The following is a 23534-nucleotide window of genomic DNA, read 5'->3' as shown; positions in this document are numbered from 1 at the left end:
AAGTCCTTTACCAGATACAACATTTGTAAATAAATTATCCCAGTCTGTGGCTTGTCTTTTCATTTTCTTAATGATGTCCTGTGACAGGGAAACGTTTTTAATCTTGATGAAGTCCAATTCATCATGTTCATATTTTTACGGATCATGCTTTTAGTGTCAAAACTAAGAACTCTTTGCCTAAGTCAAGCTCCCAAAGATTCTCTTCTGTGTTTTCTTCTCAGAGTTGTAGGTTAGGTCTATGATCGGCTTTGAGTGAGTTTTTGTGTATGATGTGAGTCCTTAGATATACAATGGCCCTAGAATGATTTGTTGAAAACTCTCTTTTCTCTATTTCATTTCCTTGTCATCTTTGTTGAAAATCAGGTGAGCATAAATGTAAGCATTTATTTATAAACTCTTAATTTTTATTTCAGTGATCTCTGTGTCTACCCTGTGCCAATGGCCACATAGTCATGATTAGTGTAGATTTAGACGAGCGGCCTAAGTCCTTCTAATGTTGTTCTTTTCCAGAACTCTTTCAGTCATTCTGAGGCCTTTGCATTTTCATATAAATTTTACAGTTTGCCAGTTTCTAAAAAAGAAAAAATCCTGCTGGGATCTTTATAGGATTTCATTGACTCCATAAATCAATTTAGGGAGAATTATGATCTTGAGGATACTGAGTTTTCCAATCCATATACATGGAATGTTTTTCCAGTTATCTAGATCTTCTTTAATTTCTCTCAGCAATGTTTTATAGTTTATAATGTACGAGTCTTTGCATTTCCTTTGTTGGATTTGTTCCTAAGTGTTTTTATTCTTTTTTGAGGCAGTTGTGAATGGGATCGCTTTAGTTCTATTTTCTGATAGTTTGCTGCTAGTATATAGAAATACAAATGATTTTTCTGTGTTGATCTTGTATCCAGTAACCTTGCTGAACTCATTTATTAGATTTATCAGTTTCTGTGCATTCATTAGGATTTTCTACTATGTCAGTTTGAATAATAGCAATAATAGTTTTACTTTTTGCTTTCCAATCAGATGCTTTTCACTTTTCTAACCATTTCATTAGTTAGGACCTCTAGTCAATGTTAAATAAACATGGAGAGAATGGATATCCTCACCTTTTCCCAATCCCGTATGGAAAGGGTTCAGTCTGTCACCATTAAGTATGATCTTAGCTGTAGGATTTTTAGTGCCCTTTATAGGAACAAAAAAAAAAAAATCCATTTGATTCCTCATTTGCTGAGATTTTTAAAAAAAATCATGAATGGGTATTCTATTTTTTTATGTGCTTTGTCTGGGTATATTGAGATGACCATGTAGTTTTTCCCCTTTATTCTATTAATGTGATGTATTACTGCCTTGGAAAGACTCACTGTTTTCCTTTACACACTCACACAGAACACTTTTGTGACAAGATGTGTCAGTTTTCCCTACATCAAGCAATTCTGTGACACCAGCTGGGTGTTCTACAATTCAATTCAGTTCAATTCAATTCAATTCTGACACTAATGAGTCAGTACAGACCCCACAGGTGAAGGACTCAGTCCCACAAGACGGACCCCTCCCCTTCAGATGCCAATTGCAAGTCCAGGTTGTTACCTGTGCTCCTGACTGGCTTCCTCCTCAGGTTTGGTAATTTGCCAGAATGGCTCACAGAACTCAGGGAAATACTTATGTGGCCTCAGACTCTGTGGTTCTTTTACGTACCATGCCCATACACAATCAAAACTTGCAAAACAGATAAAGAAGCAGGAAAATGCCACTCACACTCAAGAGAAACAATAGTCAATAGAAGCAGACCCTTGGATAACCCAAAATCAATGGTAGAATTTAGACAAGGGCTTTAGTATAACTACATTAAATAAAGATAGAAGAAAAGATGGACAAAATGTATGAAAATGTGGGGAAATTCAAGAAAGAAATGGAGCAAGTATTTTCCAAACCACACTAAACTGGGAGGCAGGGCGTGCTGAGAAGAATGAGGGGAGCGAGTCAAGGAAACTGACACCCCTTGCCTTGCTCATGCAGCTGGATCTGTGGAACTCTACCCCAGTCCTACTGACTTCACTCCTTCTGACTGTCAGCAAGGGGGGTGATGCCCTGACAGGGCTGACCCATCATCGTCTATAGTGATCACATTCGTGCTGTCCCTTGGGCAGGGGTTCTTCCCACGTAGATTTGTGTCCTTCCCTCTCCCCCTTCTTTGTGAGTTACCCTCCCAGGGAACTAGGCCTCTATTTCATAGCAAGACCAAACTGCATTTATCTTAGAGTTACCACCATGCCCTGGAAAACTACACTCCCCAGGTTTCCTTGCACCTGCTATTCTGGATGCAATCCAGGTTGAGACAACTTGTAAGGACTCAGGTGAGATTTGGAAGGCAGAAGTGAGTTGCTGTGGCCACTGCAGGCAGGGTTAGGAAAAGTGTATGTCCTGGTGGCCAGAGTCTATAACTCAATGTCTGGACACCAGCTTGGCAGGTGAAAGACAAACGTGGCCAAGGCAGCGGTGTTAGCAACAATGGGTTCCTGGTCTCGGTCTTGGCTTCTGGTGGGACATCTAAATCAACAGTGCATGTGGAACCCTGATGGTCACCCCTGCAGCCCTCGGTGAGTTTTAAATCCTATTGCCTCTGCTAAACCCCCTTTCTGCTTTTAACACCTGAAGTGATTTCTATGAACCTGTGATTGACACATCCCCCTTGTGAAGAAAAGCCCCACACTCACTTCTGCTTACATATCATTGGCAGAACTCAGCTACATGGCCACAGCCACCTGGAAGGCAGGGTGGGAAATCTTGTCCTTTAACTGGTGCATATGGCCCCGAATACTGTAGTAGTTGGAAAGTGGAAATTCATCCCAAAGACCCTGACAGGCTGGAATGGACACCTGCAGCTATAAAGCTGAAATGTCCCAGGTGTGGGTCACACCCTGCCCGTGATAGTCAAGCCCCCAGCAGAGCAGCAGACTGAGAGTAACTGGGTTTCCCTCCACCAACTGCTGGTGGACCTGCTTGCCTTGGGGGCTCCATTTCCTCGTGGTGAAAAGGAGGGGCGTATTGGTGCCCTCAAGGGTGTATTGGTGCCTTCAAACCACAGAAGTTTATTCTCTCCCAGTCCTGGAGGCCAGAAGTCCTAAGTCAAGGTTTGGTAGGGCTGCAGTCCCTCTGGAGGATCCTGCCCGCCTCCTCCAGCCTCCTGGGGCTCCAGACAGCCCTCAGCTCGTGCCTCCAGTCTCCATCTCTGCCTCCACAGCATTTTCTCTTCTCTCTGCTGTGTGCCTCCCCTGGGGTCTCTTCTAAGGACACTTGTCATTGGATTTAGGGTCCACCCAGCTAATCCAGCATGATCTCACCTCAAGATCCTTAACTTCATTACAACAACAAAGACCCTTTCTCCACACAACATCAAATTCAGTTTCCAGGGAAGAGAACATGGACGTGTTGGCCACCATTTAACTCACCACAAGGGGTTCAGACAACAGGACCTGCGACTGAAAAGGTGTTGGTGCTGACACCGTGCGTACTGCCCTGCGGGTCCCCCACCTCCATCTGGTCCTGTTCTCTCCAGCCACTCCCTCTCAGCTCTGGTCACCCTCACTCCTTGTGATCTCAGGGTCTGCTTGCTGGGTTCCTCTCGAGCTCTAGACTTGAGTATTGGGTGTCTGTCTGTCAGTGTCTCCAACTGGAAACCGAACAGATAGGGCAGGCTCAGCTCATGCGAAGTGGGGCTCTCCCCCTGCGCTCGCTCAGTGATGGCTGCCCCACCCCGAACCTCGGCCTCTCCCTCCTCTCATTCCTGCCCCACACTGAAGTCACCAGGAAGCCCACCCCAACACTTTTTTTTCTTTTTTTAAATTTATTTTTAAGGAGAAAGAGAGAGCATAAGCGGGAGGGGCAGAGGGACAGGCAGAGAGAATCTCGAGCTGACTCTGCACTGAGCACAGAGCCTGATACGGGGCTCTATCTCAGGACCCTGAGGTCATGACTTGAGCTGAAACCAAGGGTCGGATGCTCAACAGACTGCGCCACCAAGGTGCCCACCCCCTTTCTAAATGTATCCAGCATCTGACTGTTACTGGAATTAGGTTCTTGAGTGGACAGTGACAGAAACGAGGCCAGACCTGAAATTCAAAGGCACAGGCCAAGCTTTCCTGGGGCTCCAGCTCGAGCTGAAGGGGACACAGGGACCACCAGAGCCGCTAGGCTGGGGTCCTACACAGAGGCCCTGCTATACACAGAGAGCTCCCCCAGGGTTCCCACTGGATCAATATGCTGATGAGGAAAGCACCTCCTCCTGATTGGCTGATGGTGGCAGGCAGCCCGGCCAGCTCACTGGTGGGCTTTAGAGCCTCTGCTCATTTCTGCACCAGCAGGTAGGGCTGGGCTGGGTCTTTAGATCCAGCTTGTACTCTGCTGGGTAAGAGAAGGGGTTCAGGGGTAGCGGCCAGCAGCAAGTGCCCCAAGGGCACCCTGGTTTTCACATGGGGCTTGTTCCCGTGGTCCCCAAGCATCTCATGAGCGCACCACCACGGGACAGCTCCATCTCTGGTCCACTGCCCGCACCCAGCTCCTAACTGCCTCAGCCCTGCCCTCCCCATGCTGCTCTCAGCACAGAAAACACAGCGCACCCCTTCACCTCAAGTCAGGACACCCTTCTTCTCACAGGGGCTCCCTTGGCTGAGATTGGAAACTTTACCCACCCGGCTACCCTCCTGACCTACCCCCCACCCCCCCAATCCTGCTGCCTAGAGTGCCCTCCCTGGGGCCCCTCCCTGGTCCCCCTCCCTGGGACCCCTTCCCCGGAGTCCCCTCCCCACGATCCCCTCCCCAGGACCCCTTCCCTGAAGCCCCCTCCCCAGCCCGGAGTCTCCTCCCCAGGACCCCCTCCCCGGAGTCTCCAGTCCAGGGCCCCCCCACCCCAGTCCCTCTACCTTGTGTTGCTGCACTGGCCCGATCTCTCCACTGAACAGAAGGCTGTCCCACTATCTGCCCTCAACCCCCGTACCTGGCTCTACTTTTCCTCCCCCGGCCTCCCTCACCTCCCAGCACGCAGGACAAGTTCCTTTTCTGTTCGGTTGTGTGTCTGCCTTCCCATGCCCGGCAGAATGGGAGCCCCTCCACTGACATCTGTCCACCACCGAGTGTCCGGCGCACCCTTCAGCAAAGGGCGGGGGGTTTGGCCAGGCTGTGGGGCCATCAGGAGCAGAGCCACCACAGGGTCCAGAGTGTGGCCTGCGGTCCAGCCCCAGGCAGAGTGCTCCCGGGGTCCTCGCAGCCTGTAAAGGAAGGGCTGCTCCCTGGGATGCTGGGTGCCCCCTGGGGTCCTCCAGCTGAGCAGGGGACAGCAGGAGAACTCCACCGAGGGCCCGAAGCCTCCCCGCCACGGTGAGGAGTCTACGTTTCTCATTTCCCCCCAGACATCGGGGAATGGCTCCAGACGCGTGACTTTGGGAGCTGGCCCTCCAGCACCTCCATCACCCAACCCCGGTCAGGGCTCAGGGCCCCAGGGTTAGAGTTAGGCTGCAGTTCCGGGCAGCACCACCAGGTGGCACTGGGGCTGCACAGGCCTCCCCAGCAGGGCCTCCGCGGGTGGGGGGCTCCCTGCAGGCCCCCACTTCCCCACTGCCCCCCAGACACTGGGCGTCTCTGGTGGACGAAGTCTCCCCAACCCTCGGGAAGCCCGGGGAGTCCAGCGTCCCCCCCGCATCCCTGTTGCCTCTTGGCCCTGGTGAGGGAGGCCAGGGTCCCACACCCCGCCCCAGGCCGAGAAGCCAGGGAAGACATTCCCCACATGCTGGCTCTGGGCAGCGACCTTTGCAAATCCATCAGGGACAGTTAACAACGTGCGCAAATGTGTTTCACACTTGGTCAGAGGGACTGGACACATTTAATTCCAGGACAGCTGCCTGGAGTCATGAATCCCAGGTCCCCAGGGCTTCTCGAGAAGGCGGCTTTGTTCCCCAAGCCAGTGTTTTTGGGGGGTCAGGATGAGCTGGACACTAGCAGGCCCAGTCCAGGAGGGCTGTGGCTTCCTGTGACGCCCAAGCCCAGGGCAAGGGCAGTGGAGGCAGGGTCCCGGTCCCACAAAAGCAGACGTGCCAGGGTGCGTCCCGGGCCCTCCGCCAAGCGGCCTGGAAATGTCAGAAAGGGGAGTTGCCGAGGGTGTTCCCATCGACGGCCCTGAATGCAGAGGTTTGGCAGGCTCCTCCAAAGGACCGTTGGCGGGCGTCAGGGGTTCGGTGACCAGGGCTGCTGGGTCGCGGCTGGCGTCCCCCGGCGGGACAGAGCCGATAGGCTCACCGCTCGAGCAGTGGCCAGGCCCCGGCGCTCGGCCCGGCAGCGGCTGACTGCAGGAGACGGGGCTTTCCTGTCGAGACCCACACAAGCCCCCCGGGCAGCCAGCAGCAGGGCCTGGGGCGCACCCTGGCCACGAGGAAGGGGCCTGGGGCTCCGGGGGCTGCTCCCCGCCTGGCTCCTGGCGTCTCCTCAGGCTCCTCTCTGGCTACTGTCACAGAGGTCCATGACGGCACCCAGGCCCCTCCGTGGCTCGCAGGGCCACGCTCTCTCTGGGTGCCAGGGGAGGACCCTTCCTCACCTCTTCCAGCTTCGGGGGTTCCAGGGGTTCCTGGGCTTGTGCTGCATCCCTCCAGTCTCCGCGTCCATAGTTTCACCTTGACGTGACCTCCTCTTGCCCCTGGGGCTCTTCTGTCTCAGTTGTCGGGTTTATCACCCTGGTTAATCCAGAATGCCCTCATCTTGGGATCCTTGACTTAGTTACACCTACAGAGACCCTTTTTCTTTTTCTTTTCTTTTTTTTTTTTTAAAGATTTTATGTATTTGAGAGAGAAAGAGAGGGCGAGCATGAACGGCGGGGAGGAGCAGAGGGAGAAGCAGACTCCCCGCTGAGCAGGGGGCCCGATGTGGGGCTCGATCCCAGGACCCCTGGACCACGACCTAAGCGGAAGGCAGATGCTTCACCAACTGAGCCACCCAGGCGCCCCAAGAGACCCTTTTTCTAAAGAAGGTCATGCTCATAGGTACCAGAGGTCCGGACGTGGGCATTATCTTTGGGGGGCCACCATTCGCCCTCGCTGCCTGTCGCTGTCAGGATGCAGTGCCGCGCCCCCTCCCCGCTCGGTGCAGGCAGGGCCGCCGCTGGGTCGTGTCGTGGGTTTAAGGAGCCCCCGCCACCAAGATGGAGCACGTTCCCTGCGCTGGGGTTCTTCTGTTGTAAGAGGGCTCGTGGGTAGGAAAGCCTGTGTTCTGTGCCCGAGCGGGCTCAGGGAGCACTGAACACGCCCCGGGCAGGTTCTCGCGGCGGGAACCCCGGGCACGAAGCTTGTGTTGAGGGCAGTGGGCACTCGGGCAAGAGCCCAGGGCTGGGGAGGCCACCGGTGAGGAGGCCGCTCAGGAGAGAAGTGGGCGGGCGAGCCGAGGAGGGGAGCCGCGGCAAGAGACACGGCCGGGGACCCCAGGCTCATCTGTGTCCGCCCCCATGGGTGTGAGCTCCCGTCCTCGCAGCCTGAGAGGTCACCATTCCACTCGCGTTCCACGATGTACCTCTGTCGTACTTCCCCTCCTAAAACTTGTCTCATCGCTGGCAGCACCGTGAGTGACGGTCGCGGCAATGTGGGCTCCCAGGAAGCTGATCTGAGACGCTGGCTTTATGGGGAGGTGCTCTCGGGATTCTCCACGACGGCCTCAGCCCAGGGGGACCCCAGCATCAGGGACTCCCCGCCCCACTGCAGGGAGCGCTGGCCCCAGTCCCGCCTTAGGGCCCCGGGGTGCAGGCCGCGGGCTGTGCCCCCAGCAGGACAGAGAGCCCTTCAGAGCAGGACAGCACCTGGGGGCAGTGGGGCGATGAGCCCTTGAGCTGTGGGGGCTCAGGACAGCTCCCCAAACCTGCTCCAGGACAACGCTGGGGGGCTGGAAGGACACCCCTGCCACCAGCTTTGCCAGGCAGCTGTCCCCCCGCCACGGACAGAGCCCGCGGGCCCAGCCGACTTGGGGTGGGGGGCACCTCCATGCACCGCGATGCCCTTCTGGGCTTGGGGGCGGGCCCTCGGGGGAATGTGCTAGAAAATGCCGCATTTTACATTTGTCTTTGGAACAGCTGTTGAGACAGGTGCTCTGTGGGACCGAGATTGGGAAAGGCGGCTTGAGAGCCCACCTTCCCTCACGTACACAGATGTACTCAGAGCGATGCCTGTTCTCTCTCTCGGGACAGGAAGACGATACCCGCGGAGCGTTCCTCGCAGGTGACTCCTTCGCCTTCCTCTCTGGATGTGCTCTTGGAGGCGCACCTCTGCTGCACAGGACCCTCGTCCTCGTCCTCCACCCGCCCCCACCCCCAGGGCCACGGCCTCGGCCCACCCCGGACGCACGCCGCCCGCGCACCAGCCAGCTCCCAGCTCTTAAATATCTGCAGGTGTTTCCCACTTTGCATTAAGTAATGTCGAAACGAGCATCTGTGCCGAAAGCATTTTCTGTCATTAGATTTATGTCCTCGGGACAGAATCCCAGAAGTGAAATCAGCGGGCGGAGGCACGGACGTTTGCAAGGTTCTTGACAAATATTTTCACGTCTGTCTCTGGCTGTGACCTTCCGCCCACAGCGGCTTTGTGACTCACCGGTGTCCGCACACCGTTCCCAGCGGCTCAGGGACGGAGCCGCGTCAATACAGACAACCTCCAAGAGCGCGTCTCTCCGCGGCTTTGAAGATCGCTCCCAAGCTTCACCAGTTTTCTGTTCACCGAACGACTGTACCTCACCGTCTGCGACTTGTCTGCGATTTTCTAAACGTTTGTGTGAGCTTTGCACAGACAGGGGACACCCTGTTTCCCTTGCTCAGACCCTCCGGATCGCTGCTCCGTCTCTCCAATACCAGCATCCGATTTGCATTCCAATCTTGACCTGAAATCGCATCTGCGGCCCCGCGGTTAGGAATTAAGAGTGTGGGTGTAGTGTTTCTGCTCTGGACGGCGACTGCTCAAAACTGCAAACAAGCCAGGTCCCAATCACACGTCAGGTACCGTCCCTGCCCCGTGGGGATGTCAAGGGACTGGAGGGGCCACCTGCCCACCCTCTCCTTTTACAGATTAGGGAACTGAGGCCGCTCCGGTTCAAGGCCATCTCTGCCTGACCCCCTTCCCAATGTGGGATCTGGGGAGATTTCGCTGGGACGGGGCAGGGCTGGAGGGAAGCTCCTGGGGGGCGGGGCGGTGGGCTTTGCTCTGCGCCACCGCCCACGCCTGGTCTGCACACAGCCCACCCTGGGTGCCTGGGAGGCTCCACGCGCTGGGCCCCAGGCTGGGGCAGGGCCATGGAGGAGGCAGGGCCTTCTCCCAGCTGGCCTTGTCCAGTGGTGAGAAGGACCACGAGGGGGTGGTGAGACCCCCGTGGCCGGAGGCTGTGCTTGAGAGACATCTGGTTCCCAACAGGAGCTGGGAGGCTGAGCCCAGGGCGCTCGGTCCCAGAGGAGCCGCTTCCTGATCTGATTTCACTAAGGATGCCTGGGGAAGGCGGGGAGAGGAGAGAAGCCCTAGTGCACCCCTCCCTTCCCCGTGGGTGGGCAGGGTGTGTGTGCTGGGGCAGTTGGGAGGGGGCCACCCGCATCTAGTGGCTGGAGCCCGGGAAGGCGGCTCCGCACGCTCAGGTGGGCAGGACAGCCCATCCCGGAGGACGGCCCGGCCGCGCACGTCGGCTGTGCCGAGCAGACGAGCCCCGGTCCAGACGCCCCAGTGAGTCGTGCTGGGGGGCTCGTCCCGCTCCAGAGCCGCTGCGGGCGGTGAGTCTAAGTGTGGTCTGGGGCCCGGACGTCACCGATTCACAGGAGGGGCCGGCGTCCCAGCAGCGCTGAATTCGGATCCTCGCCCCGCCGCTCCCGGCTGTGCGCGCTCGGGCGAAGTATTCGTGCGGCAGCCTCCTGGGCTGTGCTGGGTGCAGGGGCGCTCCCGGCCGCGGGCCCGAGCGGAGCTGATGCAGGGCGTCACACGCACGCGCTCGCGAGGGCAGAGCGGTGGCCACCACGGTCCTCGGCACCGCCTGGGGCCCGCGCCGCGTGTCGTCCCCGGCCTCAGGCGTCCTGTCGGAATCAGTGATGCCTTCACTGCCTGACCCCTTAAATCTGGATTCCAAACCTTTCCGAGGCCGTTGGGGTGGCTGCGGCGGGGAGACAGGCTCACGCCTCCAGGTACGCCCGCCCGCGTGCGACGGCCCACGAAGCCACGTTCCGCAGGTGCCTGGAACGTAATCGAGGGCTCACCACGTCTCCCTCGGGAACACGTCTCACGGGGCAGAAACACGCCGTGGGGCTCGTTCCTCCTTTAAACCAGGCCCGCCGGGCTGTTCAGACGCAGTGAGCTAGCCCGACCGCTGATGCCACTTGCTGTCAGCGTTGCGTGGATGGGGGAGCGCCCTCGGGGGGCCACAGAGCTCGGGCTTCGAGCAGACGGACATGCCACCCTACGACACACTTCTGAACAAGAGATTCCCTATTGCACACGCGTTTATTTGCGTGGTTGCCAATGGTCCCCGGAACCACCAGAACTCTTACTATTGTGGGAAACTCCTCCTTCCTACCAAACTAGGCATTGACGAGAACTCGGCTTAGGGTGAGATACAGAGGAAAACCAGATTAAAAGTAAATTGTACAGTCGTTGGTTTGTGGGGTCTAAGTTCCGCCGTGTCTTTCTAAGGAGCTGCAGGGCCTCCCCAGGCTGGCGAGCGGCCGCCCTCCCCTGCGGGGTGTTCGCGCCAGGCTTCTGCCTCGGCGAGCTGGGGTCCGGCGCAGGGGACCGGCTCGGAGCGGCCTCCAGGACCTCAGATCCCCTGTGAGTGGCCTCCCTGGCGGCTCCTCACCCCGAGCCCATGAAAGAGTCGGCCAGTCATCCTGTAGATGACTTTTTCTTCATTTCCGAGATGTACTCTAGACGCTGGTCTGGCCTCTCTTTGAAAAATCTTTGTTTCTGTAATGATTCAGCGCAAAGTACTGCTCGGCGCCACTGCTCCGTGTGAGCAGCCCCTGTGTTTCAGGCTGTCCTCATCCTGCCCCGTTCTGCTCCGCTCTGCTCCGGGTCTGGCTCTGGGGACCTCCTTTCTGATACGACTGAGCACGTGGCTGGCCCTCAGTGTGACAGGTGCCGCATCGTCCTCGGGGGACAGCACGTGCCCGATGGACACCAGGAAGGGAGAGAGCCTCTGGTCCGCACCACACCGTACATCTAAGAACACCGTGTCTTGCAGGTGGAGATACTCGGCTCCCAGAGAGGCCCTGGTGCCCCGGTGTCCCTCCTGTGCCTGGCCTCCATGGCCGTGGGCTCCGTCTCTCGGTAACTGTTCTGTGTCCTGTGACAGCAGGACTGCCGCACCCCACCGGGCCCGGCTCACCTGCGGCCCCCTGCTGTCAGCTGTGCCCAAGGTCCGGCCGGAGGTTTAAGCAGAAAACACGCGCACAGAGTCTGGTAAGGGTCCTGGAGGAGCCCTTCTGGGTGCTGAGGCAGGCCCTTGGGAAGGCTCTAGAAGGTTCTAGAAGGCCCCAGCAGGGGTGAGGGCTGGTCCCAGCCAGGAGGAGATGGACTTCCGGGATACTTCGGTCCGGCTGGTCTGGACCTCTTCGCTCTTTAAGGACGTACCTCTGTCAAGCTGTGTGTGTACGGAGGTGGGTGTAGAATGTATTTAACAGCTTTTGAACTAGGTTTGTACTTTCTGAGGATGTAGACACACGTGCGGCTCCCTTTGAGTGGCTGCCTCAGGCCCTGCGAATGTTCGTGGGGGGCCTGGTACCCCTGCTACCCGGCCGCACACTGTCGTGCATGTCGCCGCCCGCTGTCGGTTAGGGATTCCGGCTGCCTTCGAAGACGCACTGGGCCCGTGTTGGTCGGGAGACTGAGTCAGGGACACGGCATCATTCTGTATTTCACGGGAATCAGATATAAAGACACTGAGTCTTTCAGTTCTAACACAATTTAGTTGCGAATCCAAGCTTCCATTTTCATGCACTCTTACCAGAGGATGCGGAAGCAGTACGAGACCCTGAGAGCCTTGTCCCCGTTTCAGCTCCTGTGCACAGTCCCCAACACGCTCGTGGGTTAGAGCGCCACGCTTCTGCCCGGCGCTCCGGACCGGAACCCTCCCCGCCCTCCGAGAAACAAACTATGTCGGCCCTTTCACGTGGGAACGAGCAAAATACTTCAATCTGCCGAGGGTTTATCTTAGACAGGAATGTGACAGGCGTTTTAAAATTAAAATTCGTCTTATTTATTTAAACTATTTAATACTACTACTCTTTTAATTCTTGGTGGGCAGATTTCGTATCTGGATGCCGAATGAAAAGCCTTCTCCATCTGTAGCTGCCTCGGGGTTTACTTTTTGTAAAAAGTGTGGGGCCCGGCAGCTTCATGCTTGCTTACCTATTGCCTCTGCAAACACTGAGAAGCGTCACCGTCCTCCAAGCCTTCAGGAAGCAGTGGGCCCCGTGGTCACGCCTGCCTCCGCCGGGCCCTTCCGAGGCTGGAGCCCACGCCCCGCCTGCACATGCCACAGACGGGGTCCACGAGCGGGCGGGTGTCTTCCGCAAGCACACCTCCAGGGGAGTAAGGAGGGAGCCGAGCCCACGGGGCAGAGATGTGAGGGACAGGCCCGTCCGATGCTATGTGAGGCCCCAGTTTAAATCCTGATGAAACCAAACCGAGTGTGGAAACGACGGGGACGATCTCAGTGCCGGCTGGATATCTGATGTTAGGGAACCGCGAGGTTTTAAAGCACCATGCGGTGTTGTGTCACATTTAAGGAAAAAGTCCGTATCTTCGAGGGATGCCTACTGAAATACATACCCATGGAGGATGTGCATCTGGGGCTTGCCTGGAAGCCAGCCTGCCCGTGGGGAGGGGCGCAGACCGAGCACACTTGGGGGCGGGCTCCCAGCTGCCGAAGCAGGGGGGGGACACGCGGGATCTCGGGGCTGCTCTCTGCACCTCTCTCATGTTTGACTTTGTCCATTAACAAGACAGGGAAGAATCCCAGGGTGAGAAGGTACTTGAAACTTGCGCTGGACAAGGGATTGGCACCAACATATATTTAAAGCTCTACCCCCAACTCTCATAACCAACAGGTGAATGGGCCGAGAAGACCGAGCCCCAGAATGAATCATTCACTCCACCCGTTTGTGGAGCTCCTAGTATGTTTTAATCTCTGGGGAGACAGGAGTGACCCTAAGAGGTTCAAAGCTTGCGTTCCAGTGGGCAAGGCCAACAAGCCGGCAGAGGAGAACGACCCCGTCCGGGGCGCCGGCCCAGCGTCCAGCCTCAGCGGGGTCAGCCTGGCTCCTGTGCTGGGTGGGAGGAGCAGGGGGAGCGGCCTGAGAGAGGTCAGTGAATTACCAGCATATTCTGAAGGCAAAGCTGCTGGGGTTTGCAATAAACCCTATTAAGCCCGGCCGGGCCAGGCGGCTGGTTCTGCCCGGTGTGGGTGTGGTGCGGACGCCCGTGGCCACCCTCGCTCCCTGAGTGTGGACTGGCCTCCTGGCTTCTGAGTGATGGCACCTCACCGCCGAGAGCGGGTGATAAAAGGCTGTGGCCGTCTCTGGGGTGCGCTCTCCCTGCCTCCCCCGCTCTGGGGGCCGGTGGCGAGGCGGCCCTGAGGAGCGGCCCATGTGGTGAGCGAAGGGGGCCTGCCCACCATCGGGGGAGTGGGCTGGAAGGGGGTCCCCCACACGAGCCCTGCCGACAGTGTGACTGGCGCCTGGGGAAGGACCCTGAGCCAGAGGCGTCCCGCTGAGCCGCACCCGGGCTCCTGCCCACAGCAAGCGGGCCGGTGACCGCCGGAGACCCCACGTTGCTGTGCACCATGTTTATGAAGGAGACGGCCGGGCAGAGGGAGAAGCCTGGCTGTGAAGCAGGCCAGGACCCACGGGGAGGGGAGAGAATGGTCCCAGCCGGCCCCCGCACCCCCCCCCATGCCAACGGATCAGTCACTGAACGTGGGGGCCCGGGAGGGGTGCGGCCTTCACTGGGGGCGTGGGGCAGTCACTCGGGGGTGGCAGTGTGCTGCTGGGGGCCGGGCGGCCGAGGGGGGTTTGCAGACTCGCTCCCTCGGGGGCGGCTGCGAGTGTTTTGGGGAAGAAGATGGTGCAAGGACATTTAGTGAGGAGCTGCCCACGGGACCCACTGGTGTGGGCAGAGGGTGCCAGGTGCACCGTGGGCCTGGGCCCGGGGGGCCACATGTGTGGGTTCAAGCGAGTCCTGGCCCGCGACAGGGGGGCCCGGGGTGGGGGCCCCAGTGAGAGGTAGTGAGGACGCGGGCACACGGCAGTAACCAGAGATGCTGTTTTATTTACACCACAAGAGCGACAAGCTGTCTGATGAGGTACAAAACGCTGGACTCCGGGCAAGTGGGATGGAGTCGGCCGTCAGAGGAGGACACCGTTGTCGGGGAAAACCCGCCCACACAGAACAAAACGAGAATGAGAAAACCAAGAACAAAATCTCCAACTCCACTGAGCAAAAGAAAGAACCGTTGGAAGGTCCAGACGATCAGAGAACGGATTACATTACAGAAGAAACAGGTGGCCACCACCGCGGCGGACCCCACGTGGAGCGTGCTCAGGTGCCACGGGGGCCACGGCACCGCGACCCGTCTGCGAGAAGCTCTTGGGTGAACAGGGTCAGCCCCCTTATATATATTATATATACGTCTCATAAACTGGAGAACGGCGCCTCCACCGTGGGGTACACACACCGAGAACCCAAACAAACAAACTGTCCGCTTTCTCCTTCTTCCACTCGGAGACGCTCAATCCCGTCGGACTTGGCCGCGAGCCGCGTGGGGAAGGAGCGCGGCTCGGTGACCAGGGACACGCGGCCTCCTCCAGACGCCAAGTCGGACTGTGAGCCGCGGCGCTCCCCCTGGCTCACGGCCGCGCGGCTGCAAGTGAACTCTTAGCCACGCGTCATCTAGAAGCAACGAGAAAGTCAATACAGCTGTGCGGAAAGGGGCGCTTTCGGGCCACGGGCCGGACCGCTCCTCCGTCGGGGTTGTTGGCCGCCGGCCCGCCGGGCCCTGTGCAAGAGCAGAGGGGACAAACGAGACGAGTGCCTCCAAGTCAACTGAAGAGAGCCGGGCAGATCGCCTTGACTTCTGTGTTGTTTCCTTACAACACTGTTTCCACATAAATACAATAAACCCTATTATTGGTATGTCACAAGTGCTAGATAAACTTTTCTTCTTAATATGACAAATGTGTTAAGTAGTCCTTTTTAGTTTTCTTACAATAAAAAGTACAATTTCTTAAGAATAAGTTCAAGAAGACGCAAACGTTCCCCCCCCACCCCCGACTCGCCTTCAAGGTTTCGTGTGGTTTTACAGAAAAATTCCCATCTTTTGTATCTGCAAATGTCGTGAGAGGGGAACCAAAAAAGGCATTTTTTTCTTCTTCCCCAAAGCTGCCGAGTTTGGCGTGCAAAATCTGTGTACAATATAAAGACATGCCGGTCATAGAGTCCATGCAACCTCCAGCTGTAGGAACTTAAAAAAATATATTCATATATGTTTATATATATATTTATATATGTATCAATGCCCGTAAAACACGTGGGCCCAAAAGTCTACAAAAAGAATGGAATGAGCACATGGCTGTGACCAGTAAAGAAGGAATGTTCTGATTGAAAGTAAAACCCAGAAACGCTGCCGCCGGCGCCGCGTTTGCGTCCGAGAAACGCCCGGCGGTCCTTCCTCTGGAAACAGACTTTTAAAAGAAGTGGAGAAAAACTGAAACACTCTGACAAAGTGGCCCTTCAGGGCCGAGGGGCTGGCGGCCGCCTGCTGGTGGGGCTCGGGCACGTCATGGCGCGGCTGGAGCCGAAAGGGCGGGCGCCCCGTGTCCCGGCGGCGCCGTGGGGTTTCCCATGAAGGGACATAAAGTGCTCGCTCGCTGACCCCTGGCTGGCCAGTGCCCCCGAGGCCTTTGCAAAGGAAGAAAAAGGCTAAAGGTGCCGGGGCCAGAGAGGGCAGGTGAGGGCCCTCCCTGACGTGGGGTCCCGCAGACCCTGGGGCAGGCCCTCCGCCACCCGCGCTGGCGGCTGGCGGCGGGGAAGGGCTGAGTGTGTCTTCAAAGAAAAGAAAAGGCTACACGGTAATGCTTTAAGCACGTCTATGGCGCTGGAGTGAGCTGACCAACGCAGCACGCTCCCCTGCCAGGCCTCTCCGCGGAGGGCGTCTCCCGAAGGAGAGCGGGAGGGAGCCCGCCGCGGAGAACTCCCTCACCCAGTCAACCGTAAAAAGCGTGAGATGACCTCTTCCTCTCTAAGAGCCGCGGCCGGCAGGCGGCAGGGGGTCCCACGGGCGTGCAGGGGCCGGGCCCTGCTGCCGCGCTCACGCCCCGACGGCCCCGACGGCCGACGTGGCACCCACACACCGGCGCTCCCGCCGAGGTGGGCTTCCGAGCAAAGTGGGGTCAGCGGGAGGAGAAAGCCACACGGGCCCCGAGACCTTTCTGTCCTGCTCTGGGACCGCCGTCCTGGGCCTGACCACCAGCATCCCGACGACCGAGCCGATCCAAGAATTTGGATTCGTTTGGCCGGAAGTCCGGCTGCATCAGCGTCTCCTTCAGAAGCTACCCTGTGAACGGGACCAAACTCAGGGACGCGGCTCGGGGTTCCCTCCTACGGGAGCGCTGTGCCTGAACCCAGTACATGCTTTGGAATGAAATTGGTGGCTTCAAGTGCTGGAAAATAAGTTACCAGTAAAAAGTGACGGTCAGTTACTGTCAACGAGACAAAGAGCGAGGACTGGCCGCCCGGGGCAGGAATCCGTGCTGTCCCCGCAGGCTCGCCAGGCAGCAGGGGCCCCTCGACTCCCCGCAGCCACAGGTGCCAAAACCCGGGGCCTGCTGCGTCCGGCCAGGACCCCGGCCATGCGGCTGCAGCGGGGGACACCCCCAACAGGCGTGGGCCTCGCTCGGGCCCCATGCATTGCTGACATGCTTTAAAAGGTCTTTGGAAAACTGAATTTTAAAATGCTGTCCTGACAACGCGGTCAGAAGTTGAAACAGGAGTTTCGTGAGTGCTGACGGCCCGCGGTGTCTGGTGAGCGACCCTGCCCACAGCGCGGCGGAGGGGAGGACACAGCACCCCCATAATACTGCCGATGTGGGGGGAAGAGGAGCCCCCGGTCTGGACGCAGCCGCGGGGACGGAGCCGGGACAGACGCCCTGCTGGCGTCACCGTGGAGACCGCACGTCCCCCGACTCCCACGAGCTCACTTTCCGAAAACGGCTGCCACACAACACTGCTCACTGTACAGAAATAAACAAGGATGAAAATGATAAAAAAACACAACCTTTAAAAGTTAAAAAAAAAAATGTACAAGCAAGAAGTTAGAAAGAAAGAAATTTTAGACATTGTTACCATTCAGGAAACTGCTAAATGGTGAGAAAAAATGTAAAATTCACAAAACAATGCTTATTCAGGATCTCTTTGTGAAAAATTCATACAAAAATCAACAACAAATTTATATCTTTTGCTATAAAAACTCATTAGGTACATATGTGCACGGAGGCTTGGAGCGGGAGGGGTCCTGTCCGAAAAGAGCGGAACGAAAGCACACACCGGCTGGGTAGCTGCCCAGCGGCGAACGTGTTGGCGATCTGAAAGCTATCCAATCTGGAGTTCAAAAATACGTGAGTTTCAAACGAGATCCCTTTCCGTAAGCACCTTGATGTCTAATTCACAAGTCATTCATTCGCCAGGGACCTTTACGATCTGCATTTATTATATATATATACTCTTTCTATAAATGCATTATAAATATTTTATCAAGATTTCATAAGAATCAAGTTTCTTAGCTTGGAATACATTGGAATATATATTATACATATATATATTTATTTATACCTAAAATTTAAGCAATACTTCATGCTACTTGCTTTTAATAAAAAGCATTCCGATCATAACACTGGAAGTGTGCCTAGGACATGCTTCACAACCAAATGGAGATGCTCAATTGTTATAGGATGTACGAGAAAAGAACACTTTGGATTCATTTAAAATTTGTTGGACTTCAAAACCCCCAACAGTATTTGCCACTTTGCTGGAACTACCTCCGTTTCTCTTAAACAGCACTAAAGCGAACCCGGGCCTGCAGGCCGGCGGCCCCCGGAGCCCCCCCACCCCGGGCCAGCACGCAGCCACAGGAAACTGTCCCACCAATTCCTGCTGTTTATTTTTTTCTTAAGGCATTGTTCCTCAGACGTCAGAAAACCCAGCCACAAAAATCCATCAGAGCAATAAAAAAAAGGCACAAACTCGCATCTTCCGATGGCTTGGGGAAACCAAAGCCAGTTCCCGCAGGCTCCCGTTTCGGTGTGCGTCCAGCTTTCCCCCGCACGCACCGCCCCGGCCCCCCGCCCCGCCGCAGGCCCCGCCGCACGCGCCGCGGTGCACCGCTGGGCTCTGGGACGGGCCGGAGCCCGAGAGAACGTTCTCTTGAACAAAAGAAGCTACAGGATGCGTTGAGTGGTTTACACGGAGACTGTGGAATTGTGGGTAATAATCAACTGTAAGCACCAGTTTTCATCGAGTCTGTTTTGTATTATTAGATCTTTGATTTGCGTCTTCCTTCCCTCGCGGCCACGGAGCGGGCAGCTCTGCCGCGAGCCGCCACAGGCTTCCTTCCTCCGCGGCCTCCGTCGAGGGAGCCGAGAGCGCGGCTCCCAGTGGGTCCCGGTCCGCGCAGGGCTGCCCGCCGGGGAGCCGGGCCGGGCGGGCGGAGGCCTCCCCCTGCCGCTCCAGCCGCGGTCAGAGGACGCGGGCAGGCCGCACACAAACAGGAGCTTTGCCGGCGGAGCTTCGAGACGGGACAGACAAACAAGAGGCCCGCAGCTGCGCGGGAGGCTACAGCGGCGGCTCCTCCTCCATGGGCTCCTCGTCGGGTCTGCGGCGGCGCCGGGCACAACAGAGACACAGAGCCCGCGGGGTGAGGGCAGTGCCGCCCACCGGCCACCCGCCCACCGCCCCTGCCCCCGGAAGGCGGCCGGGACGGGGCCCCGCTCGGAGCGAAGGCTCCTCGACGGTCCCCACGGGCCTTTCATGCAGGCAAGAGGTGGCCGTGGTGGGACCCCTGCCCTCCGTCCCTCCGTCCCTCCGTCCCTCCATCCCCCACCCGGCTGGCCGCGCACGAGGCAGGGCTGCGGGGAGAAGCCACGTCCCGCCCACGACGGCCGAGGCCCGGGCTGTGGGCAGAGGGCGGCCTCGTGGGCAGCAGGGCCCGCCGGCGGGGCAGAGACGCTCACCTCTTCTCGGCGGGCTTCACGCCCACGGACAGCGAGGCCATGGCGGTGACGGTCTCGGCTTCCTCGTTCTCGCACTTCTGGGCCTCTACCAGCGAGCGCCCCACCGTGGAGCAGAGGCGTGGCAGGGAGCGCCAGTACTGGCCTGAGCGGAGAGGCATGGTTACTGGGCTCCCCCCCGCTCAAGCCTGACTCCTCACGGGCGCCCTTAAAAGCACGTCTTCCAGGAGCCAGAAGCCAGGGAGCACCTGGCTCACAACTCACAAAGACTGGGCCCCTGGGAGAGGCGGCCAGTGGAGTCCGGTCCTCCCTGAGGCAGGGGTGCCTGGGATGGGCCGGGGGTCTGGGGGGCCTCCCCTGGGACCCTCAGAGACGAGGGGGGCCTCAGCGTGAGGGGAACGAGCAGGGGGGCCAGGCCGGAGCTAGTCACTCGGTGTCTGCTCGCACACGGGGCTTCTCAGCGGGAAGGCTGGTGGGAACCCAGCGTGTGCACCGGGGACCACAGGGCAGACCCACCTACGGGACAGTCTCAGTGACCTGGGTCACCCCATGCCCCCGGGCGGCCCAGGCAACTCACTGTGGATTTCAATGACTTTCTCCATGGACCGGACCGCGTTGGCGTTGGGTCTTTGCTGTAAGACCTTCTCTGGGAGAGGATCAAGCTAGAAAATAATACATAAATACACAGTGAACGCACAGGGCATCAGTCCCCATGCGCATTACATTACATTACAACGGGACAAAGTCGGTTTCTTGAGTGTATTTGTGGACAGAGACGAAGGAAAAGCCAAACATGGCTTTGCTATTTACCGTATGATTTTTTTTAAACAAAAGTAGATTTATTTTCTTTGAGATATTTTCTCAGGGGACCGTCAGGTGTATCCGTGAGCTCCTGCGTGAGCGGACACCACATCCAGGGGCGGGCTGGTGCAGAAGGATGTCTGCTTGGGACCCACTGAGACACCATCCACACCATCACACAGCATGAGGGAAATAATGAGAACCTTTGGAAATACCACTTTCACGTCTGTAGTCTTACAAGTAAGAATGCCTGAACATCCACTGACGATCTTCTTCACAAAATGGGGAAAAGGTAAAAGAAAGAAGACAGTGAGCGGAGTCTCTCCGAGGGGGGCCCTGTGCTCCCAGTGTCCCCTTCGGTGCAGACCGCAGAGGATAATAAGGAAGCATAAGCCAGTCAGAGACCCACAGGGCACGCCGGGGCGTCTGCAACATGACAACTAAGACACTTGGGGAAATACATCATGAAAACACAAAAATAATTTTAAAAAACTTTAAATAATTAGACAAGCCTACAACACCAGGGGAGATCTGCTGGGTTCCATAAGGAAGCTGGAACTGCCTGGGGTGGTCACACATCCTGGGACAGGCTGGGGGCCGTGCAGGCCTGCGCGGGCATGACCACAGCCCTCCCAGGGATGAGCCAGGCTCCTGCAGACGACGCACCCGCAGACACCTGGTGGGGAGAGGTTTGCTCTTAGCCTGGGCTCTGCAGGGAAGGGAAGCGCCGGCCGCGGTCTCCCTGAGAACCTGCCTGGTTCACACGCCGTAAGCGGAGGGGCTGGGCGCCTGGCAGAGCAGCCGTGGGCCCCCTCATGAGGCTGCTGCCTCGGGCTTTCAGTTCAGTTCCAGAATGCTTGAGTCCCCAGCCAAAGCCATCATAACACACAGAAGTCAGCCACTGCGGTCGGGGCTCCGGAGAAACCAGCAGGGTCTCCAACACCACCCTCCAGGAAAAGGAGCCAGGCTCCTGGTCTTTCCCGAGGCTGGGGCACGGCAGATTTTAGAAGAGCCTGGCGCGTCCTGCAGTACCAGAGATGGAGGGAGCGCTCAGGAAATGACAGGCGGGCTAAAGGGACGCACACGAGGCCAGGCGGGAAAGAGACCACGGCACGGTTCTGGACCGTAACTCGGAGCGTGGAGTGTCCAGGAGTCTGCGCTGATGACCGAATAAGTAACAAGGAGGAGACACATGTTCCTCAAGAAGAACTTCACATAATTTGTGTACACACGCCCTCTCCAAAGGTGGAGCGGAGTACCTTGAAAAACAAGACATACACTGAGGTAGAGTCTACAAAGTACTTGACTGGTGTTCTTTGCTGAAAATTATCAACATTTCAAAAACGACAACCAAGGGAAGGCTGAGAGGCTGCCACAGCCCAGAGGAGAGTAAGGACATGGAACGGCTAGACGCACAGTGGGGTCCAGGATGGGGACCCTGCCACGGTGAGGGCAGTCGTGGGAAGGCGAGCGAAATCCGGGCATGGTCTGGCCCAGCAGGGCCGGGTCAGGGCTGGCTCCCGGGCTGAGACAAAGGCTCTACCGCGATCAGATGGCACCGAGAGGAGACCGTCCGAGGGCCTATGGGAGCTTGGGGGCCAGCTCTGCGACTTTCCTCTAGGTCCAAAGCTACCCAGAATTAAAAGTCTAGTAAAAAAATGCAGATTTGGATCCTCAAAGACTGATTATTGAAATGATCAGTTTTAAACTATAAAGTATGTTTAGTACGTATTAAAAATAAGAGACAAATGTAGGATTACTGAACTGAACTGGAAGATTTGAAAGAGAGCCAAACAGAACTTCTAAAAATGAAAATGCAACAACAGGAACAGGAAACTCCTATCAGCTAAGGAGAACACTGGTAACCTGGAAGCGACAGCCGAAGAAATGACTCTGGACGCACTGGGGACATGGGGAGCGGGCAGAGGGGGAGGGTCTGTGTCCCAGAGGGTGGGGGACGAGACCCGAGCAGGAAGAGTCACATGACACGCCCACACCCAGGTGCTCCGGAGCGAAGCCGCAGAGCTCCGGGGATGAGCAGAGAGCGGGAGAAGGACAGTCTGCAGGGGGACGCAGCCCGCCAGCCACCAGCTCCCACACGGCAGAGAGCAAGACGGCGTGCGGTCGCTTCAGAGCGTCCAGAGAGAACACGACTGTCGGCCACAACTGTGGCCCTGTCACTCAAGAACGAGGGCAGGGGCGCCCGGGTGGCTCAGTCTGTTAGGCGTCTGACCCTTGATCTCAGCTCAGGTCATGATCTCAGGGTCGTGAGTTCAAGCCCCACGTTGGGCTCCATGCTGGGTGTGGAGCCTGCTTAAAAAAAAAAAAAGAACGAGGGTAAAATCACAACTTGAATAAAGGCAAACAAACAGGGGACGGTGACACTGGTGTCCCTCTGCCAGGAAATGTACGGGGTGTGCTGGAGGCACTGTGGTCCTGGCTGGTGGTCGGAGAAGCAAGGGGAGATGATGCACACGAATGCAGGAAAGGCCATGGACGCAGGGACTACATTAAACAACAGTAATGGTGTCAAGTCAGTGACTACGAAGGAAGGAAGGAAGGAGGGAAGAAGGAAGGAAGGAAGAAGGGAAGGAGGGAAGGAGGGAAGGAAGGAAGGAAGGAAGGGAGGAAGGACGGAAGGGAGGACGGAAGAAAGGAGGGAAGAAGGAAGGAAGGAAGGAAGGACGGAAGGAAGGACGGAAGGAGGAGGGGGAGAGGCCAGTCAGGGACCGCACACACACCCCGGGAGGGGCCGGGGCGGGGGCTGCCCAACGGAGCCAGTAAACACAGGACAGCGGCCGGCACGGGTCCGTCTCGGGCAAGCAAGTGACTTTTCGGTAAAGCCACGTCCAAAGGGGCGTGCTGTGTTTGGTCTGCGGCCCCACGTGGGTCCGGGTGGCGTGGGGAGGGAAGAGGCCACTGACCGCGTCACAGGGATGTGCTGACACCTGTAAGGGTCGCCCCTGGCAACTGGCAGCCATGTACCTTCCCCCCAGCGGAGGGGACGGGCGCCATGTGGGGGACCCTCAGTCACGTGGGGACAGGGCAGAAGAGGGGGAAGCACGCAGACCAGAGAGACGCAGAAACGAGTCTGGAAAAAGCAAAGCCACGGAAAACAAGGCGCAACCAAACCCACCGTAAGGACCAGTGTCCACTTAACGGGCAGCCGTGCACTATCGAGAAAACCCATCCTGGAATCCAGCCTCGCGCTGTTTATGGAGGAAGCAACTGGACAGGAGGTGGCGGGCTCCCCGCACGACACGCGTAAACGGAAAACTGTGGCTGGACGTAAAGGACGGCTCTACACGGTGACAAAAATGCCAATTCATCAAAAGGATGTGATGCTTTAAAGTTTGTGCACATTTGGTAAAATTGCTTAACACGCAGGAAGTGAACGTCGCCAGAGCCAACGGAGGTGAGCAGACGCGCCATGCGAGGGGTGGTGCACGTCCTCCTCAGAAGGAGC

At 57.3% G+C, this 23534-nt stretch overlaps 1 protein-coding gene across 8 annotated transcripts in view; it reads right to left on the bottom strand.

Annotated features, from left to right (window-relative positions):
* Positions 1–14295: 14295 nt before the first annotated feature.
* Positions 14296–23534, bottom strand: part of HDAC4 (histone deacetylase 4) — a 297060-nt gene continuing 287821 nt past the window's right edge. For all 8 annotated transcript variants that reach the window (XM_032390141.1, XM_032390404.1, XM_032390320.1 and 5 more), the window contains 3 exons: positions 19845–19929; positions 19271–19412; positions 14296–18912 (listed from right to left, as the gene is read on the bottom strand). In XM_032390141.1, coding sequence (XP_032246032.1) covers positions 18873–18912; positions 19271–19412; positions 19845–19929 — 267 coding nt within the window. In that variant the 3' untranslated portion in view covers positions 14296–18872. The remainder of the gene's footprint in view (positions 18913–19270; positions 19413–19844; positions 19930–23534) is intronic.

This window comes from Phoca vitulina, unplaced genomic scaffold (assembly GCF_004348235.1).
Source record: "Phoca vitulina isolate PV1807 unplaced genomic scaffold, GSC_HSeal_1.0 scaffold1, whole genome shotgun sequence".
In the NCBI taxonomy this organism is placed as follows: Eukaryota; Metazoa; Chordata; class Mammalia; order Carnivora; family Phocidae; genus Phoca; species Phoca vitulina.
Note: the sequence above shows the minus strand (reverse complement) of the source record. Positions and strands in the feature narration are given on the sequence as shown.